Source organism: Falco peregrinus, chromosome 5 (assembly GCF_023634155.1).
Source record: "Falco peregrinus isolate bFalPer1 chromosome 5, bFalPer1.pri, whole genome shotgun sequence".
In the NCBI taxonomy this organism is placed as follows: Eukaryota; Metazoa; Chordata; class Aves; order Falconiformes; family Falconidae; genus Falco; species Falco peregrinus.
Window position 1 is genome coordinate 32,077,601 of NC_073725.1, and position 23,563 is coordinate 32,101,163.

A 23,563-nucleotide genomic window follows, 5' to 3' on the forward strand; every position below is an offset into this window, starting at 1 on the left:
TCAATTTTTAATATTTTCTAATGTTTGATTCTCTTCTGTGAATTAATTGGGCAGCTGATGTCATTACTAAGAATATCCATCAGTTTTGTGGGCAGTGATAGTACTGTTTATGCAGTTGATGGAAATACAGTACATCAGACAGGAAACAGTCTAGGAGGCTTCTGGAGTGTGTGGAAGATAACTTCCTGACATAGCTGGTGAGTGAGCCAACTAGGGAAGGCATCCCACTGGATCTGTTTGCTGTTTGCGAACATAGGAGGACTGGTGGGTGACATGATGGTTGGAGGCCATCTTGGACCTAGTGATCGTGAAATGATAGTTTTTGTTTCGTGGGATTAGCTTAACTACAACCTTGGTTTTCTGGAGGGCAGGCTTTAGCCCGTTGAGGAGCCTGGTTGACAGAGCCCCTTGTGAGGCAGTTCTGAAGGGCAAAGGAGTCCAGGAAGGCTGGATGTTCTTCAAGAACGAAATCTTAAAGGCACAGGAGCAGGCCGTCCTCATGTGCTGAAAGATAAGCCAGTGGGGAAGAAGAGTTGTCTGGCTGAACAGAGAGCTTTGATTGCAACTCAGGAAAAAAAAGGAGAGTTTATGATCTTTGGCAGATGGGGCAGGCAACTCAGGAGGACTACAAGGATGTTGTGATGTTATGCAGAGAGAAAATTGGAAGGGCCAAAAGCCAATTAGAACTTAATTTGGCTACTGCCATAAAATATGATAAAAAAATGTTTCTATAAATACATTAGCAACAAAAGAAGGGCTAAGGAGAACCTCCATCCTTTTTTGGATGCAGGGGGAAACATAGTGACAAAGGATGAGGAGAAGGCTGAGGTACGTACTTCTTCCTTTGTCTCAGCCTTTAATGGCCAGACCAATTGTTCTTGGGGTACCCAGCCCCCTGAAAAGGAAGACAGACATGGGCAGCAGAATGAAGCCCCCATAATCCAAGGGGAAATGGTCAGTGACCTGCTACACTACTTAGACGTACACAGGCCTATGGGGCCAGATGGGAGCCACCTGAGGGTACTGAGGGAGCTGGCAGAAGTGCTTACTGACCTACTGTCCATTTATCAGCAGTCCTGGCTAACCGAGGACATGACAGCTGACTGGAGCTTAGCAAATGTGACAGCCATCTGCAAGAAGCGTTGGAAGGAGGATCCTAGACTTTGCTGCTAATTTTGTTTACTGATTATCACCAATATTTATGTAGTACTTTTTATTTTTTTTACTCTAGATGACAAGTATTCTAGATATATAACCAGATCCTGGAGTTCCGTATGTAATTATCATATAGAAATCTTATTTGAAGATTCACAACAGTAACTATGGTTGTGTGGTGGCTGTTTTCTGTAGATTACATGCAGCAGACTGGTGGCCAAGCACATCTGTTTTTCTGGATGACAGTGGAAGGATACAGGGTTACGGCACAGCAACAGCTGGAGGTACTTCAAAGCCGGCAGAAAGATGGAAAATACCAGACTAATCAAACCAAGGGTCTATTAAGAGCAGCTGCATTTGGAGTTTATGAGCAATATTTATCAGAAAAGGTTGGAATAACTTACTTCTTCATTGTTTGGAATTTATTCTTCACACAGATGCTTCTTTGGTTGTTAGGGCTGTGTTAATACGGAATGGATGTGATGTAACACAAGTTGACATTTAAGCTATTGCTTGTGTATCATCTCTTTCATGTCAAGCAGTAAGAAAATGTCTTTCCCCCCTCCCCCTTTAAAAAGGCTCATACTGGCACTGACTAACCTGTCAAACGCACTGAACGTGTTCCTCAGAAGCTGACTTCCTGGAATAGAGAAAATGTGAAGACAGAACAAGAAATTCTGTTCCTTTGTGTGTGCTGTCCTTTCCCCCTTCCCTTCCTTTTACTCTGCCCTCCACCCCCATACGCCCCTTAAGAAGAAATGTTTTTAAAAAATGCAATCCAGGTTTTTTTACAAACTTGGGTTAAGATTTGGTTTTCAAATGAAGTAACTTCCTGTGCGCCTCTGTAATTGTCTGTGTAAATTATTCACATATCACAGTTGGGTATCTTTCAATAGGCTAAGCTTGAATGCTTCCAGTAGTCGTGTAATAATGGAGTCTTCTGTGAAAGAAAACACTTGTCAACTTGTGTTAACAAAGCGTCTTTGTTCTGAATTTGTGTATTCATAACGGTCACCTCTCAACTCACTCAAAAACTTTCCTCAACAAATTATCCCTCAAATATCTCGTAATGCTTCTCTTTCCACATAATTTGTTTCGCTTTGGTTTTTCACCTTAATAGTCTATCAGCATGGTCTGTACAGAGCTTGCTGTGATGGCTTTTTCACCCCAGTAGTCTATCAACATGGTGAACTATGCGGAGTTTTTTCTGATGGACTTTTGAGCTGACTGAATGCTCAGTAGTTTGAAGGCAGAAGTCACCTAACACTAGACCTGTTCCAAAGCTGATAAACTCAGCCTCTCAGCCATACTATCAGCTGAGCTATGTTGGCTCTGGTTCAGTGCTGGCTCCCTGTCTGTATTACAGAAAACTGGGAAAGTGTGTGAACTTGGGCTCATTTAAATAAGTGCTTAATGGACAGGGGTTTGGAATATGTTGTACCAAGGAATGACTGGGAATCTGGTCGCTGATGTAGTTAGCATGCTGGTGGCTATAATAGATTCTGCACATAAAGCTGCTGTGATTTACAGCTACTAGTAATACCTCCAGAAACTGGCAGAGTTGAGAAACTGTTAGCCTTTCCACAGATGTTTCAGAACTTCATCAATTTTCTTACTTGGATTCATCTCTTACAGGACTCATCCAACTTCATTACTGGCTTGTTCTTAATTTCTGAATCTAGATCTTTTTATTCATAAATAAGTAAAACTTGCTTCTAGGTCTGAATAAATCTAGTTTAGGTATTGCTTCCAAATAATGTGCATAAATTCTTTGTATTTAATCCTGAAACTTCTGAGTTTTAATATGAACTCTGAACTTAATTTTGGGGGAAGAAGGGTGTCTGACTCCTTTTGTGTGTTCTAGACAGTTCTAGAGATGCTCATCAAGCAGAAACTTAGTTTACTTAGAAACCTGAAGAATTGTATTGGATTCTATTTGTGAAAATAGAAGCTTTCTTATTTTTATGCTACAAAAGTTGATTTAGATCTCCATGACAGGCATCTCCAAGAGTTAATATTGATGACAACTTAGTAGCAAAACTGGCAGAAACACTGAACCATGAGGATCCAACGCCTGAAATCTTTGATGACATTCAGAGAAAGGTATACTGTATTCATCCTGTATTTCATAAGAACTGCTAATGCTATAGAGTATTAAATGTTACTGCAGCCATTGAAAAAGGAGGAAGGAACTCAAGTATCTGAAACTTAAAACCTGCTTTACCATTTTCCTATTCTATAAAAATCATATTCTAAATTGCCAACTTCTTCTTAGCCGTTCATAGCCCATGGTTTTCAAAGCAGTAGACAGAGTAGGTATCCCGTATGAAAAAAATTACGAAGCACAATTTAGAATTATGGGATCATTATTTGTGTTTGTGCACTAATTTAAGAAAAGTGTAGGATAACTAAGTTGTGTACAATTTTGGTTCAGTTTTAGCTCTCTTTTTTTCAAAGGTGGATGTAAGCATGTTACTATATTAAATTCTGTATCTCTTTCCAGAAGTTAATTTGACTGTTCTGTTTCTGCACAGTGTAGCGCTCGGAAGCAGCAAAATACTGAAGATAAAACAGTCTTTTTTACTGTCTGCACACATAGACTTTATCAATCAAGTTTAATATATATATTATTTTCTAAAAAAGTAAATAAATATTCTGGCAGTAAATTACATACCCAGTCTGAGACAGTTTTAGGTCATTAATTTAATGTTCTCATTCATGCTGAAAATTACTGATGTGAGCTGTAGAACTTAGAATTGCTCTGTTGCACCTGAGGCCCACATTTAAGACTAATGAAAACCCTTGTGAAATCTGTATTGCTTACAGTAGTTTACAAGGTCCTTGCATGTGATTTCTGCTGAAGAAATTACAAAAGAATAAAAAAATTGACTTCCTCAGACCTGTATGATTTTTTTTTTTCCATTCTTACCAGGTGATAGCACTTGTAGAAAGCATTCTATGAAAAAAAACTCCATCATTAAAATATTCTAGAGTTGACATGAATATCCAAATATTGTAAATGAATTCCCACCACATATAAATATGTGTGTGTATATGTATACATACTGTCACTGTATAGGCTATATAGATAAGTTTTTGAGGTGGTGTGGTTAAATCTTTAGTGAGGTAGGATTATACTGTGTTGGCCAAACTGGAATTTTTCAGGAAAGTAGTATGCAGTGTCTTCCCTTCCTTTCCCTCTTCTCACTCTCCCTGTGAGTGTCTGCCAGGCTCTGGTTGTAGTTTTATCAGTGAAGAAGGACTCTCAGAGATAACCTGTTGTGAAATGAGTGAAGACCAAATAAGTTTATAGTGCAATTGAAATGATTAAGAGGAGAGGAAGGAAACATTTAGAGTTAATGTACTACTTCCTATATGTACATGTCTCACTCGTTAGATGTTTTCTCAGACTGTATTACACTTCTAGCACAATTAGTTCTCATAACCTTTCCGTTAAGAGCAAGCCTGAATTGAAATTTCACAAACTTGCATTAAGATTGTAAAGGAAACCTGGAGACACATAATGGTACAGATACATGCTGGTCAAGTACAATTTATGAAAGCTTGTCTGATTAATTAAAAAATGTAAAATATTTCTGAAGTTGGCGTTTTTATTTCAATAAGGTGTATGAATTGATGCTGCGAGATGAAAGATTCTACCCTTCGTTCAAACAGAATGTTTTGTATGTACGTATGTTAGCTGAGCTGGATATGCTGAAGGATCCTAGTTTCAGAGGATCAGATGATGGTGAAGGAGGTGAGCTCTGTGTCTTTAAGGGGGGTTTCCTAGAATCATTTTTTTCTGCTTTAAAGTGGAAATAAGAAAATGATCCACATTGGTTTTGAGAAATCAGAAAGTTCCTGTAGTATCTCTGATTTTTAAGTTAATGTTTCCTCCTTGTGCATTTTTTGTAATTTCTTTTGGGAGTCACATAGCTTTTTTTTCTGTAGTAACTTTATTAATTTCATGTAAATTTTTTGTCGAGTCTTGGTAACAAGCATGTCACTAAAATAAGTATGTAACTCTTGCATTCTCATTTTTTAATTCAGAAATATTTGAGATTCTGCAAGATACTGGGTAGTTTTAATGCATAACTATATTAATCATTTGGAAATAGTACATAGGATATGTGGCTTTTTAAAGCATTTAAAATAATAATTCTCATTAATTGAAGTACAAATCTGATGGAAATTGTTCAACTATTCAACTGACTCCTTAATGAAGCAATGTCATGTGGTGATAGAAACTTAAAAAGGAATGTTCTCTGAATTATTTTTCATACCTATAGCTGTATAGACTTAGGTGCATTTTCCTTTAGATATCTCTGTTGGAAACTTGAAGTACTTATATGTTGGGTGCAACATTTTGCCCAATGCCACAGTTGTCCGTTATTTTCCATCATGTTTTGTCTTTGCATTTTTACTTCTTGTGTGTAGCCCAACACTGGAGAAAATCTTCTAACCTGTTTTTTCCTTTCCCTTTCCTCTCTGCTTCCAGAATCTTTTAATGGGTCTCCTACTGGCAGCATAAATCTGGTAAGTACTTGGGGGTTTTTTTATTATTTTTTTTTTCTCCCCAGCAGTAGGGAATGTGTTATAAATAGTTTAAATTATGCACGTAGAGGTCTTACTTCACAGCAGTTTAATTTCTGAGAAAGCTCTTGAATCAAATTGAAACCACACATAAGGTATCAATTTATCTGTAAGATAAACCTGTCCTTTTTGTATTTTCCCCTGTGGTTAATGAAATTTTGCATTGTTTCTCACAGAAGCAGTAATAATCTGTAGTTTATGCAAAGCATACTTTCTTGTCCCTGTTTTTTTTTAAATAGACATAATTTTTGGGTTAGGTAATAATAGGTGAAAAAAAATCTTTTGAAACTGAAGGATTAATTTCAAATACACTGTAAAATGAGGCTTTTAATTAGATTTGTGTAGGTTGATTGCTGTTGTTTCTTTGAGGTAGGACTTGATTTGGAAACGTTGAAGTATCTGGAGTTTATTCAGAATATGGATCTTTGTTTTCTAATCTGACTAATTTCAGGTTCAATTTTTGTTATTTTTTTAAGCAATTCTTAACAGGGTCAGTTTGTCAGAACCTTTTGTTACATGAATGTACCTAAATATTTGAAATACGCTTCTGCATGTACTAGTGGTTGCATAAGTATGAAGAGAACTGTATACTTCTACCAGGCTTTTTCCAAATAACCTGTCCCACATAATCTTACTAGGTTTAAAATGTTTTAAACCAAAAATCAATTCACAGTTATTTAAAAAGGAAGAATGTCATAAACATTTTGATGTATTTCCTCCCCTCCCTCTTGTTTCTTCAGACTGTGTAGCTGAGCCACAAGGTATGCAGGGCTCAACTGGACATATGAGAGTATTTTTCCAAATCTTTCAGTTTTAGAAATGTTTGCAATCTGCATGTAATTTCCTCACTTACGTGAATCATAGGCCCTTCTAATACATTCTTGGAAGATGCTGTAGCTCCTTAGGAGTTCCAGTGCATTGCTGAGATCATGCTTGTGCATGCAGAGGAATAGAGTTTATTTTGTAAAGGAATACATTTAACATAAATGTAAACGTGTTTCTGTGTAGGAGTTGATTGATTCTTGTTTACATTTTGAAATACAAAGAAAAGGGGAGGAGGTCACCTGATAACAATTTATGCAAACTCCTGTTAGATGCATTAGGAAAACTTAATTTAGCTGTATATTTTTATAAATTTACATACAATTCTGGTACCATTTCACAAGATATTAGTTGACTAATCTCTATAATAAAAGATCTTTTAAATGTCTTGAGTACTTTTTCTAAGAATGTTCTGACATATCAAAGTCATATTTTATGGATGGGGATTTGTGATTGAAGTGGCTCATCTAGCCTAGTGGTTATCTGCTGCTTAGTTTCGTGTGGCCTTTCTAAACCAAGCTAGAAAGTCTTAAAGTCTTTATCAAGCACTGTTGCAATACAAATAGGTATTTGCATGGGACAGTTAAAGATCTTGTTTTTTGTTTTTGTTGTGCAAAGGGTATTTGCAGAATATGACATTTAATATTTTTATAGAGAGTGAAGAACATTCTAGCAGAAATGTGTAATAAAGTTTTATTTATGCAGAAGAACTTTTACTTTCTGTAGTCCATATTGTTCAGGGTTTTCAGTGCTTTTACAGGTGTTTGAATACTGGTAGATTAGTTTTTCCTGGCTGAACTCCATGTCAAAAGTAAATTTCTGTGCACATAGTTTAGCTCCCTTGTGTTAGTCAGTTACATGAAGAAAAATAGACCTTTGAAAGGTTACTTCAAAGGTCAGGGAATTTCTGTACTTCTAGTTAATGACAGTGTATTAAATAAGATTGGATTGTGGTATATTTTCCTGTTTTAACTACCTTGTGTTCTTGTGAATATACCTCGTTCAAAGACACTAGGTCATACTAAATACAAACTGTTGTGTTACCTGTTCAAGTTTCAGCGATTTCATTTACTTGTGTCAATTGTTGCTACATATAGTGCCTTGCCACAGCAGCTGGGCGTTTCCTACATTTTCTATTATAAAATACATTGCCTGCAGTTTATCCTTCCACTGTAAGAATATATTTTAAGATCATTTGGAAGAGAGGCTCAAAATTAATCTGAAGAAAAGTTATTTTACAGAAGTATATTCTTAATTTTGACCTGTTAGTTTGACATATTAATCTACTGTATTAAACCAATAGGGCATTTTGGGGGGGTATAAAACTACTGTAAATGTTTATAGACTCTTTCAGATTTCATCTAAATGGATCAATAATGTGAGCTTTACATATTGCTTTTGCATTGAGTAAATAGGAGTTACACAAGTGTTACATATCTTAAGACCTTGAATGGCAGCAGACATGGGTGGGTTGAACTTCTGGCAATCATTAGTGTATGTCAGCTTGAACCCCATTCAGTTATCAAGTGGAAAACTGCACTCTCAGAATGGAATGAAGGGAGGTAAGGAAACGTTTGATAGTACCTTAATGTCAGTATTTTATACCAAGCAAAATATTGGAGGGGTTGACTGTACTTGTTGTCTTTGATAACGTCCCTCCCATGTGACTAATAATCAAATCCTTTAAGATTTGAGCTCTAAGAATGTCAAGAAATTATCCAAGCTTCCACAGTTACCTGCTGTTGATCAGTCTCAGGTGATATTCTGCTCCTAAATTTGGACACTGCAGTACAGAGCACACCTTATAGGGTTGCTACTGTCCAAGGGTGTCTTCCTTAAGAATGGACTAGGTCAGAGAAGTTCTAGCCCTGTATCCAACAATGACCAAAAGCAAGTATCTAATGATTATCGGAAGAGTCACTTACGGTGATGCTTTACCAGAATACTCTCCAGCATACAGTAACATGATTTGGGAGTTCTTGAGGGAAAGATGATGTCTGTTCTCAAAGTATTTTTGTGTGACTTCATCTGTTGTTCCACTGAACAGACATAAACACACTGCTGTAGTGTGCAGTGGCAAAATGGATTTCCCAAATGGGCTTTTCTTTCTTCTACTTTTTTCAATCTGGGACTTTTCTACTCTTAAGTTTACAAGCTGTATCACAAGATATTTAGATATCCTTACTACAGTACATGTTAAAGCATCGTTAATATGTTCAGACCTTTTTAATGATGCCATTTATTCAGTATCTAAACTTTGTAACAGAAATGTTATTTCCCTTGCCTTCCATAGTGGATATTTAGGCAGAGATCAATTGATGTGGTTGAGGCAGGAAGAGCTGTTCCCTCTAGAGAGCTTGTGAAGGAAGGAGTGGAGTATTATGTTGGAATATTTTGGAGATAGTAAAGATTCAGATGAAGAAGGGGCTAGAGCACAGACTTTAAATAATTTATGTGTTCAAGTCTGACCTGTCTTTTGATTATAATCACATGAGATTGGCTTATGTTTAAGGAAACAGGAGTTTAGAAGCTTGATTGATGTAGGTTGAGGTATTAGTTTGACAGCAGTATGGCACTGTTACCCCGTAAATCCCATTCTAGGTAGATTTTAGTGGCAACTCACTATTAAACTGGCTTGGTTAAGTTATAAAAGATAGCTGATAGCTGTATATTCATTTTGAATGTGTATCTTAGAAGAATTTTAGAATTTTGGCGTAAAATAAAGTAGTTGGGATCCCGGTGCCTATGAATTCTACTTAAGTAGCTCCATCTTTGTTTTTTCACCTGGTAATTTAAGGTTGGGATCACATGTGTAGTGGCCCGTCCTCTATTTCTTTCAATTACATATCCAAGTTTTTCACCCAACAATTTTGCAGAGCTTTATGTCAAATCTTAGTAGTCAGATGTATTAATTTTTTAATAATAGTGAAGCTTTTCTAAAAGACTCGTTGGTCGTCCTTTGATCTGAATAGGGAAACAGGGCTTCAGCCAGCTGAGGATGTACCTGTTCATTTTTCACAATGGTAAACATTCTGAGAAAAGTGTATGTTGCTCTTTACATACAGCAGATACATTACTCAAGTTTTACTGCTCTGTAACTTTTGTGTAGTGTTTGAAGTCAGTTAAAAGAAAACAAAATGGTATAAAGATAAAACCAAAAGATCTGTTCCACAACATCTGTATGTCCACAATTGTTCGGGTGGGGGTATGTGTGGAGTTTTTTAATGCTCAGTAGAAGACTGTAGCTGTACTTCTGTTAAGAGTTGAGATAACAAGTGAAAGCGGCAAATATGTTAGAATGATCACAAACCTATGAAACTGGTAGGGGAAATGAAGGGCCCTAGACTGCGTAAAAGGAAGGCTTAAGTAACCAGGTGGGGCAAAGGCTTACTTGCATTGTTCAGTGCATTAAGCTTTTCTATTAGTGTAGTGAACTGAAAGTTTGGAAATTAAATAATGTGAATCAAAAAGCGTCTCTCAAACGAGATGTATCTGTGATCTTATTCTGTTGCCCATTTCTTCCCTCTACCATCTCTCCCCCACCCTGCAGTCCTTAGATGACCTTTCAAATGTCCCTTCTGATGAGACAGTTCAACTCCATGCATACATCTCAGATACTGGTAAGTGAATTTGTTATGATGGCTGCTTACTTGTTTTCCACCATTTATTTTGATTATTTTAATGTTACAAGCCCTTAAAATCCTAATCCTTTCATTTTTTTAACCTCATGAAACATATGAATTCATATTTTCCATTAAATCCTTGTAATGGAAATCCTTACAGAATTGGAGCTGTAGGTCATAGACTGTATATCTGTCCTTAAAATGTGATTTAATTTTTGGTTATATGGTATTATTATTTTCCCTGTCTCTGGAGAATCATTCATTAAACTTAATATTGAGTAGCATTTATTTTAACAACTATTTAAAGAACATATTCTGAAAGCCATCTCTGTCTAGTCAAACAATTCTAATTCTTGACTCTACTCTTACTGTAATATTTCCCCCTGGTTTTTGTGTTTCCTTATTGACGTAGCTTAATTTAAGTTAGTGACTAGTCTTTACAGTGGTGGCATTTTTGGTTATCTATTGTAAAAATTTGTATAGTAATAAATTATTTTTATATGTTTTCACTACAAAAAATCAGATATTATTTGCAGATATTCTAGTTAGATGTGATTGCACTGGGTAATTAAATTGTGAATTGATTTTCAGATACTTTTTTTGGGTAGATTTTACTATGCAATAGACTTTGAAATCTGTGCTTTAAATAGCAGACGTGAGCTGTGAGCAAGAATTCCAACTACTTGACATTTTAATTAAATGGTGTTACTCCAACACAGTATGAGAGCATGGTTCAATCCAAGTCTTATGTAGTCAGTTCTTGGAGAAGGGGAAAAATAATTTAAAAGATAAGAATCACAATTTTGCTTTTTTATTAAAATGGCATGTGAAACTTTTCTCTGAATTAAACTTAGAACCACGCAAATTATGTTAAATTCATAATCCGGTGTGTATAGGTATCTATCAGCTTGACTCTGGATCCATAATGCTCCACTTGAACCAGGGGATATGTACAGGTTCATATTGTAAGATGGGGTTAAACTGGATGTGTCCTCTTCTTTATGTCATGTTTGAACAAGAAATAGAAGTCCCTGCTTTCTGGGTGCTACATGCAGTAGATGCATCCTGCATCTGCGTGCAGGCTCCTTTCCTCTGCCAATTACTACCCTCTACTGTGCTTGCAGGGTGTATACAAGATCTTCTCCATAATCTTAAAGGATTCACCTTGTCTTGTGTTGCAAAATAAACTCTGATTAAGAAGCTATGACATAAGGGACAGTGGGGACAACTTCTTTCTTTCTCTGCCACTCCTGTCCTGAAGTGGTACTCCTAAAGGTGCAGCTTAGCAGTGTTCCTGAGATGTGATCTGGTGGCTGCACAGCAGAATGGTCAACATGAGCTTAAGAGGATAGGGCTTGCTCAGCATCCATGGGGCCGGGGTTTCCCAGTTCTGTTCTCTGGGCAGTCTTTTGGCAGCATCCTGACGGCCCACTCTTTGCACTTGGGTTTCAGTGCTCAACATTCTTCTTCTAGAGGGTGCATGGCAAAGGAAAGGTGCTCCATGCACCTTGCTCATTGAGTGATTCCTTACATTGTCAGCAGCTGCCTCTATCCTAGAGCTGCTCCCTGGCTGCTTAGACCTTGGCGTTATTACTTGAGAGAAGTCAAGGCTGGAAGCATAACAGAGATTGGAGATGATGATCAGTCAGGAAAAGTGTATTTTATGGAGCACTGGTGCATTGAAAAATTCATAGAACTTGATTAAAAAGTATTTTCATCTAGCCACTGGAAAATTGTGGTTACTGGTTATTGGCTCAGTACTTACAGAGGCAACAGATAAAACATACAACTTTAAACTGTGCAGTGTAAACAATATTGGTTCTAGGTTATTCTGTAGATTAAATGAAAGTTTTTTTGAAACAAGCTCTGTACTGGGAGAATTCTGTGATGGGGGAATGTCCAAGAGAATATAAATATTCAGTGGAGAACAGAAAGATGTTTAGTTCTGTTTAAGATAGATCTGTGTTCTTTCCAGATATAAATTTACTTCTCCATAGAAGCCGTGCACGCATGTATGGACACACAGAATACATTATATATATGTGTGCACTCACACACAGAATACATATGTATGTCTGTGTATATATAGTTTCTGTTGACTCAAGTAATGTGGGGGGGGGTATTTTTTACCTCACAGTTAGTAAGAAACTGCTGATGTTAGTAACAAAACCAAATGCTTACAGCTTGTTAGCACTGTTTTGTATTTATAGATGTTTTTGATGGACAAACTTTTGTAGTATGATTAGAATACTTTGCAGACTTGAATTTCTTCTTTCACCTCTGTCTTGAGTTCTTTAGGTTAAAATTATTTTTAAAATATCTTTTCAGTATTCTTAAAAGTTGAAACCTTTTCTATTCTTTGTTTCTGTTTTGCATGTCAGTGAAACTTGCCTAACTAAGGCTACTTAATCTAAGTTTACATAGTAAGTTTCTGGAGGGTATCCCTTATACAGTGTTTTGGATAAAGGGATGGCTTACTCTTCTGCTTGCATGCCCATTTTTGTCTTTCAAGTCTGTCATTCCAGACATTTCTTCACTTCACGTTTGTGTCCTTTCGTCTTCCTTTCTGTTTGTTCCTTTTTTTTTGTTTGTTTTTAAACTACTAGTCTATGCTGACTCTGACCCATATGCTGTGGCAGGAGTGTGTAATGACCACGGCAAGACATACGCACTGTATGCTATCACAGTCCATCGGCGAAATCCAAACAGCGAAGAGACATGGAAGACATACCGGCGCTACAGCGATTTCCATGACTTTCACATGAGGATCACTGAGCAGGTAATTAATCTCATGAATCTTTTAAGGTTTCTTTGAAAGGTGCTTTTTCTGTGTGGTGGTGTGGCATGAGTGCTGGCTTTCTCAAAGTGACTTAAGATGTGGGGTTGAAGCACTACATTATTTTCTGTTGAAGTGTACTTTTTTTACCATTTATATCATACCTTACTTGTACTGAGCAGTTTACAGGTGCATGTTTATATAGTTTCATACCTGATGGCTATATAATTGCTGTAACACAAGGAAATGAACTTAGAAAGCTTTTCCCCCTGCCACCTCCTTTGCTTAAATTTACTTTAAAATGTTTCCGTGGAAGTGTTATTGGTCTTGAACAGCGTTGTATTTCATTTGTTATTTGTCGCAGAGGTTAAGAAATAAAAGCTGAGCTAGGGAAATAGGTGTTTAGGTTTTAGATGAAATGTTACAGATCGGTGGGGTCTTCAAAGGGACAGCTGTTGGCAGTTCAGTGTACTGCTAAACAATCTGCCTTTTATTGTTGTACTTGTATTCTCAGACTCTTAACCCTTCTAACATGAAATTAAAAAAAAATAGAGACTTGTATGTAATTCACCAGCTGGTAGAAAGTAGAACCTGCTGACATGAAAAAGTGTCAAAAATGCATTGCTTTTAAGAGGAGGGTGAAATGCTTTTAAACCAAGCCCTTGGAGAAGTCAGATTTGACTGTATAACCTTTGAACTAGTCAGAAGTGTTGGATTATATCACTTTACCCTGCTACTAACAGAGAGGCAGAGAGAACAAATTGTGTGCAGGTAAGTTAGAGTTGTAAAGTCACAACAGTAGTGAAAATGGAAAAGGCTTTTTTATTAGAAGCAGACATTTTGTTGAATACTTGTATTAATAATAAATATTGTATAACTTGTAATAAACAAAGTCTGACATTGCTCTGAATTTCTGATTATCTTAGTGTGCTGTCAATAAATGTGAAATTTTTGTACTCTTCAAATTATTTTTTTTTTCTTTTTTTTTTTTTAATTTTGTTTAAATTAATTCACTGTTTTGAACAGTCCCTGTTCTTTTGAAACAGGTATGGGTTCCTGGATCTTATAGTGAGTTAGTGTTCTGCTGGTATGGGGCAATCATTTAAAACTGACTTACCAGTAAATGACTAGAAAAAAAATAGCAACAGCAAAAATTTTCAAAAGAGAGAAGCTCAGAAATTTCTTGTTGCTAAATCTGCTTTCTTTGAATTTACAGAAAATGAAAACATTATCCTAGAACACTGAGGTTGCAAAAAAAAAAAATAATTCCTGTGTTTCATTGCACCTGAGACTCCCAACATTTTTGCTTTGTTTTGACAATAAAACAGACATTCCTACTGAATTTATGGGGCACAGGAATGTCACTGATAGACTGAACACCCTTCCTGTGTCCTTGTCCGAGACATTGTTTTTGCCATGTTAAGGGTAAAGGTTAGCATCTTTTAAATAAAATTAATAGGAAGGGCAGGGATTATTGTTTTTCAGAGAAAATAGGTGCTTGATCCAAAATGGAATTGAAGTTAGCTGTGCATAGTATCTGTGTGTGCTCTTTTCCTTAAAGTAATGAAAGATTCACACCAGTTTCTTTATTCAGTTATGTAATAAATACTATTTGAAGTAGATATCAATATTTAAAATAGAGGCTGTTCTTTGCTTACATTGCTTCTGTTTGGATACAAGTATTGAAATAAAAACTAGACCATCTTCTGTTCATTTTTTTTTTCCCCACATGACCTATTTGCAAGGGAATGGGATTTGTAAAAGTTGGAAAGAGTTATTCTTTGGTGCTTCCTACAGGCCATAAATGTTATACGAGCTCTGTGACCTTCCAAAGTTTAATGTTGTTTTCACAAAAAGACACCTTGCAGGGACTGAATGGAATCAATCTCATTAAATTTATAATTCTGTGGTCTTCTTTAGAGAGAAAAGTGTACAACCTTTCTCCAGGTTATTTCTTAAAGCCTAGGTACTATACCTTTATCTCTTTACTGCCTTAAAATACTGTTTTTTATAGGAAGTCTGGATTTTGTGTTTGGATAATCCTGATTCTTCAAGTTTTATTCTTGTCAAGTTTTTTTATTTTTGTGCATTATAGCAAATATGTTCAACCTTCTTCAGCGTTAAGGCCTCTTCGTTCCCTGCTGCTTCCAACACCCATTCTTTCTGTAAAACCCTAACAGTGGAATACATGTCAACCGGTGCCAATCGCTGTCATTACCTGGAGAAATGGCATAGGTGATGGCATATCAAGCATGGTATAATAACCTGTGTGTAAACTGGGTGCTGCCATCCACTCCAGGGATAAAAGCTTAATCATTTCCTTAGTAGGTTTGATCAGGAGAGGAAAGAAAAGATGTTTTAGAAAAATTGATAATTTTTCTTGATGTAGTCTCATAACCGTGCTAACTTCTGCCCAAATAATAATGATAAATAATGATAAATCTTGAGCCTAAGCCTTTTGCACGCTATACTAGTCTGTATTTCAAAAGTGAGTTTCATGTGTGTGTGCGTTCAGAAATTTTGTCCTTGACGGTCTCCTGAGAATTTTCGTACATTTGGTCTTGACTGCCTACCTTTCATTTTGGCTTCTCCATGGAGTCTGATCCAGGCTTGATGCAGAAATTAATTGTCAGGTGCTATGTGGTAGATAAGAATAGGTGAATGTAAGATCCCTCTCATTTCTGAGCTTATATGGTGGCTTGAAACTCTTGAAAACAGAACAAAAAAATTTTATCCTTTTTTTTTCAGTTTGAAAACCTTGCAAATATACTGAAACTTCCTGGCAAAAAGACATTTAACAATATGGACAGAGAATTTTTGGAAAAGAGGAAAAAAGATCTAAATGCGTATTTGCAGGTAGGCTGTTACGGTTTTTTTGCTTGTGTTCTCCGCTGAAATTCTTCCAAGGCAGAAAATTTGGTAGCATGTGCTTTTTCTTTTTAAGAAAAAAACCAAAACAAACAAAAAAAAAAGCTGTGTTGTAGATGGTACGCAATCCTAAATAGTATACTGCTAGAACTTAATATTTAATAAGTTTGCCTTTTCTTTGCTGTTTTGGTTTATTCTCAACCAGTTCTGTCACTGGTAAGGTTCCATCTCTGTTAGTTTTGAGCTCTATGCCATTAAACTTTTTTCCATTACGCTCCTGTTGTGGTTACTTTCTCTTGCACTGTTGCATAAGGATTGGTGTGGCACCCACTCTGGCGGTGCAGCAAACCACACAGCTTCTCCTTTGAGATACAGCTTCTATCAGCCTGACTAAAGGAATTCAGTTATTTCACTTCATAGGAACTTTCTGGTTAAGCAGCACAAAAATATGGAGCAATTCAGTGGATGTGTTAATGATAAATAATGAAGATGAACAAAACGTAGTGAAGGCTGATTGTTCTGTTCAGATTGCTAACACTTTTTTCTCCTTTGTGTGAGAGATGTGCCCCATTTTTAATAGCAACATTTTTTCCAGTCACAGCTTTTCACTTTTTTTTTTTTCCCCTTGGAGTTTTAGAGGCAGTTTTAGTGGTCATAAATGTGCGTATTTTTCTGTAGGATGCTAGAATTAACCTACTAGTTAAAATAATGGGAATTGCCAGGGAGCACATCAGTTTTATCTTGAGAATAGTGTAATGTTGGAATAAAATTTAGAGAATGAATGAGAAAATATATTCCAAGATGTAGTGTCTTTGTGCATGGTAAACTTCTACTAAACAGAATAGTATGGCCTGTTTCATTATTTATTAAAAAACAGCTTTTGAAAATTATTTTACACAGCTCTTGTTAAATCCTGAAATGATGAAAGCTTCTCCAGCTTTAGCCCATTATGTGTATGACTTCCTGGAGAATAAAGCCTACAGCAAAGGGAAGGGGGATTTTGCACGGAAGGTAAGAATGTTTTGTACTGTCAAGGGAACTTTAGAGCATTCAGTAGTGCAGTGATCACATTAAAGAGATGTTGAACTGATATTAAACAGCTATATAGCACTTTCAAAACAACTTGCAAGTGAGTTGCTTTTAATACTTTGTGAGTGGCAAAGTGTCTGAGAACATATGGAACCAAACATTTACCATTTTTATAACAGGTAAATTTATTTGTATGACAAGGAAATAAAATTTTCAAATCGGACACAGTGTATTGCACCAAGGCTACTTTGAAAGTGTGTTTGTTGCAAGTTATTTTTCTGTCAGACATCTGTGATTTCTTTTTGTAATCTCATTCCTTTTAATTTCTTTTTTCAGTTCTATACTCTTTATTAGTGCTGTTACCATGCTTTCCACTTTTCAGCCCAAAAGATTAAATGCATTTCCCTTCAAAAGCAGCTGTTACGTATTTAGCTGTTGTAACCTTTCAGAGCTCTGAGCTGTGCATCCTTTTTGTTAAGCCACCAGGACTCTCTTCAGACAAATGATTCTTGACCAGTTTGTGTGGGCGTCTCTTTGCAAATGTAGCTATTTCTAAATTTTCAGTGATTTTGATACGAAAAGCATCTGTGACTGTATTGTCACTTCAGGTTGTTGTTCTACCTCAGTTCCTTGATAAATATTTAACTGTTTCACTGTTAAGTATTTATGAAGGTCTATGTAATGACTGAGTGAGATTTGCTTCCCAGCTTTTCAAGTGGAAACTTAATTTTTAAGGACATCACTCTAGTATTTGTGTCTGTTTGCGCTGAATTTAGAGTATATACTGAAAGAAAAATATTAACAGTTTATATGGAACTACTTCGGTTTTAATTATACTTGCTGTGATATTAAAGCATATTACTCCAGTGCTGTTTAAAAGACACATGTTTCAAAGATGAGTAGTTGAAAGAAGTAGTGAAACATATGGAAGTAGGAAGCTTGGAAGGGAAAAATGGCATTGAATGGATAAGAAAAGGAAAATAAATTCAAGCTAAGAATAGCTGAGGGATGGGACATGGAAAGGACTCAGGAAAAAGATCTGCTGAAAGATGTAAATAGCTACAGTAGGGCTGTAGGAATGAGAAATATAAATGAAAGTGAAGTTAGCACATTATTCTGCATTCTGCAATGAAGTTAAGCAATTTGAGTACGTTACTGTTCTCTGGTACAGTGTGATACTTCTCATAGTATATTAACTACTGGTGTCCTCATAAACTGTACAATTCTGGTTAAACGTCTTCCCCTTCAGATGGACACATTTGTAAACCCACTGCGTAACTCTATGAGAAATGTATCAAATGCAGTCAAGTCTCTCCCTGACAGCCTGGCAGAGGGAATGACTAAAATGTCAGACAACATGGGTAAAATGTCAGAGAGATTGGGACAAGACTTAAAGCAATCATTTTTCAAGGTAAGAAAATACTTGATAGTTAATACATACTAATAATTGGAGATTAGCTATCGGCTCATGTAAACTTACGTTGTATACTATAATGAAGGGTCAAGTCATCAGACAGGAAAGCAATCTGTTTTATTCCTACACCCTTTTAATAAGGTGCAGCAGTCATTATGCTATAAATGTGGAGTTCTTTTTGCTATTAAGTAATACATTTTCATATGGCAACTACAGACTGTTACAGTGGTCGTTCTTCACTTAATTCTACTCAGCCACTTGAGAAGAGTATGAGTCACTGATTTTCTCATTTTTTTTACCAACCATTCTCATAAAGCTAGTTTGCTGCATCTGCTGCTTTCACCAGAAAAAAAAAAAAATTCTTCTGAAACTTAAAATAAGAAGATAGCCTCTTTTCTGCTTATTCCTTGCTGAAATCTGTTTTTAATTAAATTTTCTTTCTGTCTTTCCTGCCATCTTTCCTCATCCCTTATATTCCTAATATTTAATACGTTAGACGTGGGGAATGGTAACATTGCATACTATCTAGAGATGTTAATGAAAGTAATAATCTTCCTAACATGTCCATCTTACCTTCCTTTCTCTTGCCCTCTTCTTTCTGTGTGTAGCTGCAAGGTCTGTGATCAGGGATTGTTCCGTTTTGTTTTACCAAAAGAGTTACACGTGGCAGATGTAGAATAGCAATCGAGATGAATTAACTCTTAAACCATGAAAGGGAATAATAAATCTGGGAGAGTGTGTGTGTATGCGTATGTTTCTTTTCTGTGGTTGTTTTTTCATTACTTGTGAGATAAAGTGACTAGCTCTGGATTTTCTCATTGCTGGTAACTTCCCTAGTGTGTGACTAACTATATGATATGCAGTTATACTCACTGGGAAGTCTGTGACTAGGCAGGACTTAAGATCAAGAGGAAACATGAGACAAAATACCAGTCTCCTATGAACTTGTAGGTGTTTTTCAGTTGAAGCGTTAGGCATTTGAAAATATGTCGATTGTCTTAAAGCTGTTGATAACTTTTTGATAGCTATAGAATACCTACAGGTCTGATTTATTGGAAGATGAAAGGAGTACTGTGTATTTATCTGTGGTAGTATGCAACTGACTTTTGACCAAATGTCAGGTTTTATTTTCATAACCAAATATATATGAAAACTATCTGATTTATTGGTATTCAAAAGTATTTTTTCCTTCATAAACGCTAGCTTTTTTCATTGTAGGTGCCTCCTTTGATCCAGAAGACCTATTCAGATCCTGACCATTGTCGTGTTGCAGCACCAATTGATGACAATGTGAGTCTGACACCTGTACTTTAAAAATTGACTCCTCTAAAACCAAATTAATGACTTGCTTATTCTTTGTTAAACTGTGTATTTATTGTTTTCTGATATTATACCAGGCACTTACAGTTCTTAACCTTTTAAAAAGAAAAATATATGTCCATCTAAAAGTAACATATTGGTTAGTACTAAAATGGTTTGCACAACAACGGAATAACTCAGAATGTACATGCTACTGCTTCTTTGTTTGGGGGTGGGGGTTTGGGGTTGGATTTGGATTTTTTTTGCCCTCCTCCCTCCAATTTTTGTCTGTTCAAAGATAGTATAGTACCAGATTGTTAGCATCATTTTAGTTTGCATTTTATGGATTCTGATTTCTGATATGTGACCTTTTCAGGAGCATTTGTTATATGGATCAGTAGTGTTTTCTGTATTGTTGTAGAAAAAAACCTTCAGAATATGTTCCAAAATAATAAAATTTTAGCATGTGGGTACCTAAAATGTATGAAGTAGTAATGATAGAAACTTGAAAATGAAGTTTAAAGCTCTTGAGGTTATCATAAGCTATGGTATGTTGCTGTTGTTTTGATGATACATGTGAAAACAATTGGCAAAAACCTTTTATCTCTAGAGTAGGACAGAAAGGCCATAAGATTACTAGTGATTATATGCAATTTGCTATGGTTGTAAATCTGCACCTGTTCTGTCCTTCATGTTTCGGGTTTTTTTGGTCACATGAAAGCATTCCAGTTTGTCTTCCTGTGCATAACTGCTATGATGGCTTGGTAGATGTATTTTTGCTTAGACAACATAGCCTTGAGTTCTTCTGTGTTTTCTTTTTCCCCATTATTTTTCGCTGTATAAGACTATATCCCTAAGTTTGTAATTACAAAATCTTTGATACTTCTGAGTCTTCTGTTTTGTACAGGCAAAAAACAAAATAATATCATTCAAGTATATGAGCAGCTTCTCTGCAGGTGTTTCCTTGATCTTCTGCAAAATGAATAGAACCTACAATTCTTCATAGCTTCTAAGTTAACATGCCAAGTGTTTCTGAAAGGCAGATTTCAAATGTTTTAAAAGCTTTCATCTCTCAACTGCTTTTTAAAGATGCATTTTTCACAATTTACAGCCACTAAATCAAACAAAAAGTATGGCAGTTTGAATGGAATTTTACGTGAAGAAGCAGTACAGTAAAAGCGAGGCATGGATCTATAGAATTTCTGGCTGGATTATGAATTCACTGACTGGGTTCCAGTTGCCTGTAAAGATGTATTTATGTAGTCCACCTAGCTGTGAGATCTTGCTACTTCTTCTAGTTTAGGATTAACAATATAGTGCAAACTACCACTCTCTCTGGTAGAGCTGTATAAGATTTCACATACAAAACAAAACTCTGAATGCTTAGCATGTAAAACTCCTAATTTAAAAAAAAAAAAAAAAAAGTGCATTAAATCTTTAAATCTTGCTAAGGATACAGTAAGATTTTAATTAATCAAAAAATCAAATCAGTTTGTTGTACTTGAGATAAATGTTGTGGTCTCTTGTACAATGCAACTGTAAGTCCACATGCTGTCTTCTTATGCAATAGCTTAACAATACATAGGCTTGTATTTGGGCCTATAAGCAGGCCTTGAGAAGCTGCTGTTGTTTCTACAAGAGAAACATCAATAGCAACTAAGATGACAATCTAATACTTTCATACTATAGAATTCAGTAAACTCTCCCTCAGATTTTGATATTTGAAATAATGTAGATGGTCACTGCAAGTATACGCCATCCATCCTTAAAAACTTTTATGTAGTTGCTGAATCCTTTCTTTTAGGTTTTCTGTAAAAGTTGGCTTTTGTAAGTCAGTCTGTGTAACATCTGCTATTAAATAATAAAATTGTGCTTTTCTTAATCTACAAGCATAAAAGCACTTGATAGCCATACAGGTTAGAACAGTATCATAATAAAAGGCAGTTCATTGCAGTGAAGTGGCATTGTTCTTACAAGGTTCTGAATTTGGCACAGTGTGTCCATAAGAAAAAGATGCCAAAGAAAAGCTGCTTCCAGAATTTTCATGTTAGGCTACTGGAAGCAGTTACCAAATTGTTCAGGGACAAGCTCTCTCTTTAGGACATACTTGATTGTATTAACTTTTTTCAACTTTGGCGAAGTAACAGTTTCTTTTTGTCTTATTTTAAAAATCCAGTGGATTTAAGCCTAGTTTAGTTTTCAGTCTTTCTTTGCTGTTAGTGATGTCATAGAAGAATTAGGGAAGTTTTCGTATTTCAGTAAAATACAGAGCAAATTGTTTCTGTCATTGTTCTTATACTGAAACATTTGACCTGTGAAGCAGATACTAAAACTGTAGCTTTCTTGAAGTGAAATAAAAGTTTACTGATTATACTTTTACTTGGTGGTCAGGTGGATGACAATATTCCGCTGAGAGTAATGCTCCTCCTTATGGATGAAGTCTTTGATTTAAAGGAAAGAAATCAGTGGTTAAGAAGAAATATAAAAAATCTGCTTCAGCAACTTATTAGAGCAACATATGGTGACACAATTAATAGGTACTGCTTTTCTTATATAGAGCGATCGTGTGAGTGAGATTATGAAACTGTCTATAAATCCTTTTTGGTATTTCCTAAATTATTGTGGTTTAGATCTGCATGCGTTCCACTTTGAAGAGGATCAATAAACCAAGTACAAACGTGGTGTACAATGGATATAAACACAAAACGTTGCTGAAAGACGAGTTCCAGTAACTCTTATGTGCCAGAGAATTTTCAAAACCACTTTTGCATATCAACAAGGGTTCACATTTCTGTGAATGTAACAATACTGATGTTGTGTATGCTTTTTGCCCTGTGTTTTACACTATGCTTTGTTATTAATACTATTTATTACTATTTGTACGATTTGTTTACATCTGTGATGCCACAAATGAATGATACACTGGCACAATCAAAGTATGTGAACTGTACTGAGTTGCTGTGTTAATTTTTTGCTCTCTCACGTCAAAAGGTGGGGCAGGGGAGGGAGAAGGACTGTTACAGGTCTGTTCTGCCCGCCCCCCCCCCCCTCCCCCCCCCCCCCATTCTCTGTAAATCACATGTACCATTTTTCATGCAAGTGCAAGGCAAATTAGTAGTGCTAAATAAGTAGCGATTCTTGCCCTCATCTTAGAAATCTACAGTTTCCAGGCTTTCTAATAATCTGTCTCTGAAATGTAAATAAAAATACAGAACAAAAAAATTTCTAGAAACAGGGTTGGCACTAAATTGTTGCTTTGGATTAGTGCCATGAATCTAAAATTTAATTTCTGGCAGGTGAGTAGTTTCCTATTACTTTTCCAGGACATTCCTCACTATATCATTACTTTTTAATCTTCAGAAGTGTATCTGTGATGTTTTCATCGTCACTGTTAGTTTATCAGTCATTGTACCAGTACTGATACAACCATGTAGTAATAATAGCACTGGGTATTTTTCAAATAATGCCTCACGACCAGGTGACAATTATCATGAGACTTGTGCTTCCAAAAACATGTTGCCCTGTTGAACAACTCTGAATACTTTTTTCTATTTTCAGATTGTAATATAACTAGCTGAGTTTGTGCACAGGCTATTGCTCTCTTACTGCAGAGATGTGTATAGGACTATTTTGCTTCTGCATTTGAAGCTATTCCAGATACTCACAGCTTCTTCTGGTTCAGCAGTCATATCTTGTCTTAGCAGGTTCTTGGGGCTTAGTGGCATTCTGCAGCAAAATAGTGTTTTTCTATTTTTTAGAAACCAAATTATGTTTAGGGAAATAATCGTGGGATTATGGTGATACATAGATACGTATATCATTTCTGTAAACATCCTAGATTTGGATATTGAGCTGTGTGTATGTGTTGATGAATGAAGGTCAAAGTCGATGATCAGTCTGTATCTCCTGTAAAGATTATGAGGTAACTGTATACATAAATATGGTAATTTGAGATTTTAAATAGGTTCTTTGCTTACAGAAGCA

The 23,563-nt window shown here is 36.0% G+C and overlaps 1 protein-coding gene across 7 annotated transcripts in view; it reads left to right on the plus strand.

Moving 5' to 3' along the window:
* The window catches only part of SNX13 (sorting nexin 13), a 67,634-nt gene that overhangs the window by 38,352 nt on the left and 5,719 nt on the right, over positions 1-23,563 (plus strand). For 3 of the 7 annotated variants that reach the window (XM_055804396.1, XM_055804393.1, XM_055804397.1), the window contains exons 13-23: positions 1,351-1,544; positions 3,154-3,258; positions 4,780-4,912; positions 5,654-5,691; positions 10,121-10,190; positions 12,800-12,972; positions 15,718-15,825; positions 16,738-16,848; positions 18,116-18,277; positions 19,499-19,570; positions 21,971-22,116. In XM_055804396.1, coding sequence (XP_055660371.1) covers positions 1,351-1,544; positions 3,154-3,258; positions 4,780-4,912; positions 5,654-5,691; positions 10,121-10,190; positions 12,800-12,972; positions 15,718-15,825; positions 16,738-16,848; positions 18,116-18,277; positions 19,499-19,570; positions 21,971-22,116 — 1,312 coding nt within the window. The remainder of the gene's footprint in view (positions 1-1,350; positions 1,545-3,153; positions 3,259-4,779; positions 4,913-5,653; positions 5,692-10,120; positions 10,191-12,799; positions 12,973-15,717; positions 15,826-16,737; positions 16,849-18,115; positions 18,278-19,498; positions 19,571-21,970; positions 22,117-23,563) is intronic. The other 4 variants (XM_055804394.1, XR_008747267.1, XM_055804395.1 and 1 more) reach the window with 4 other exon arrangements.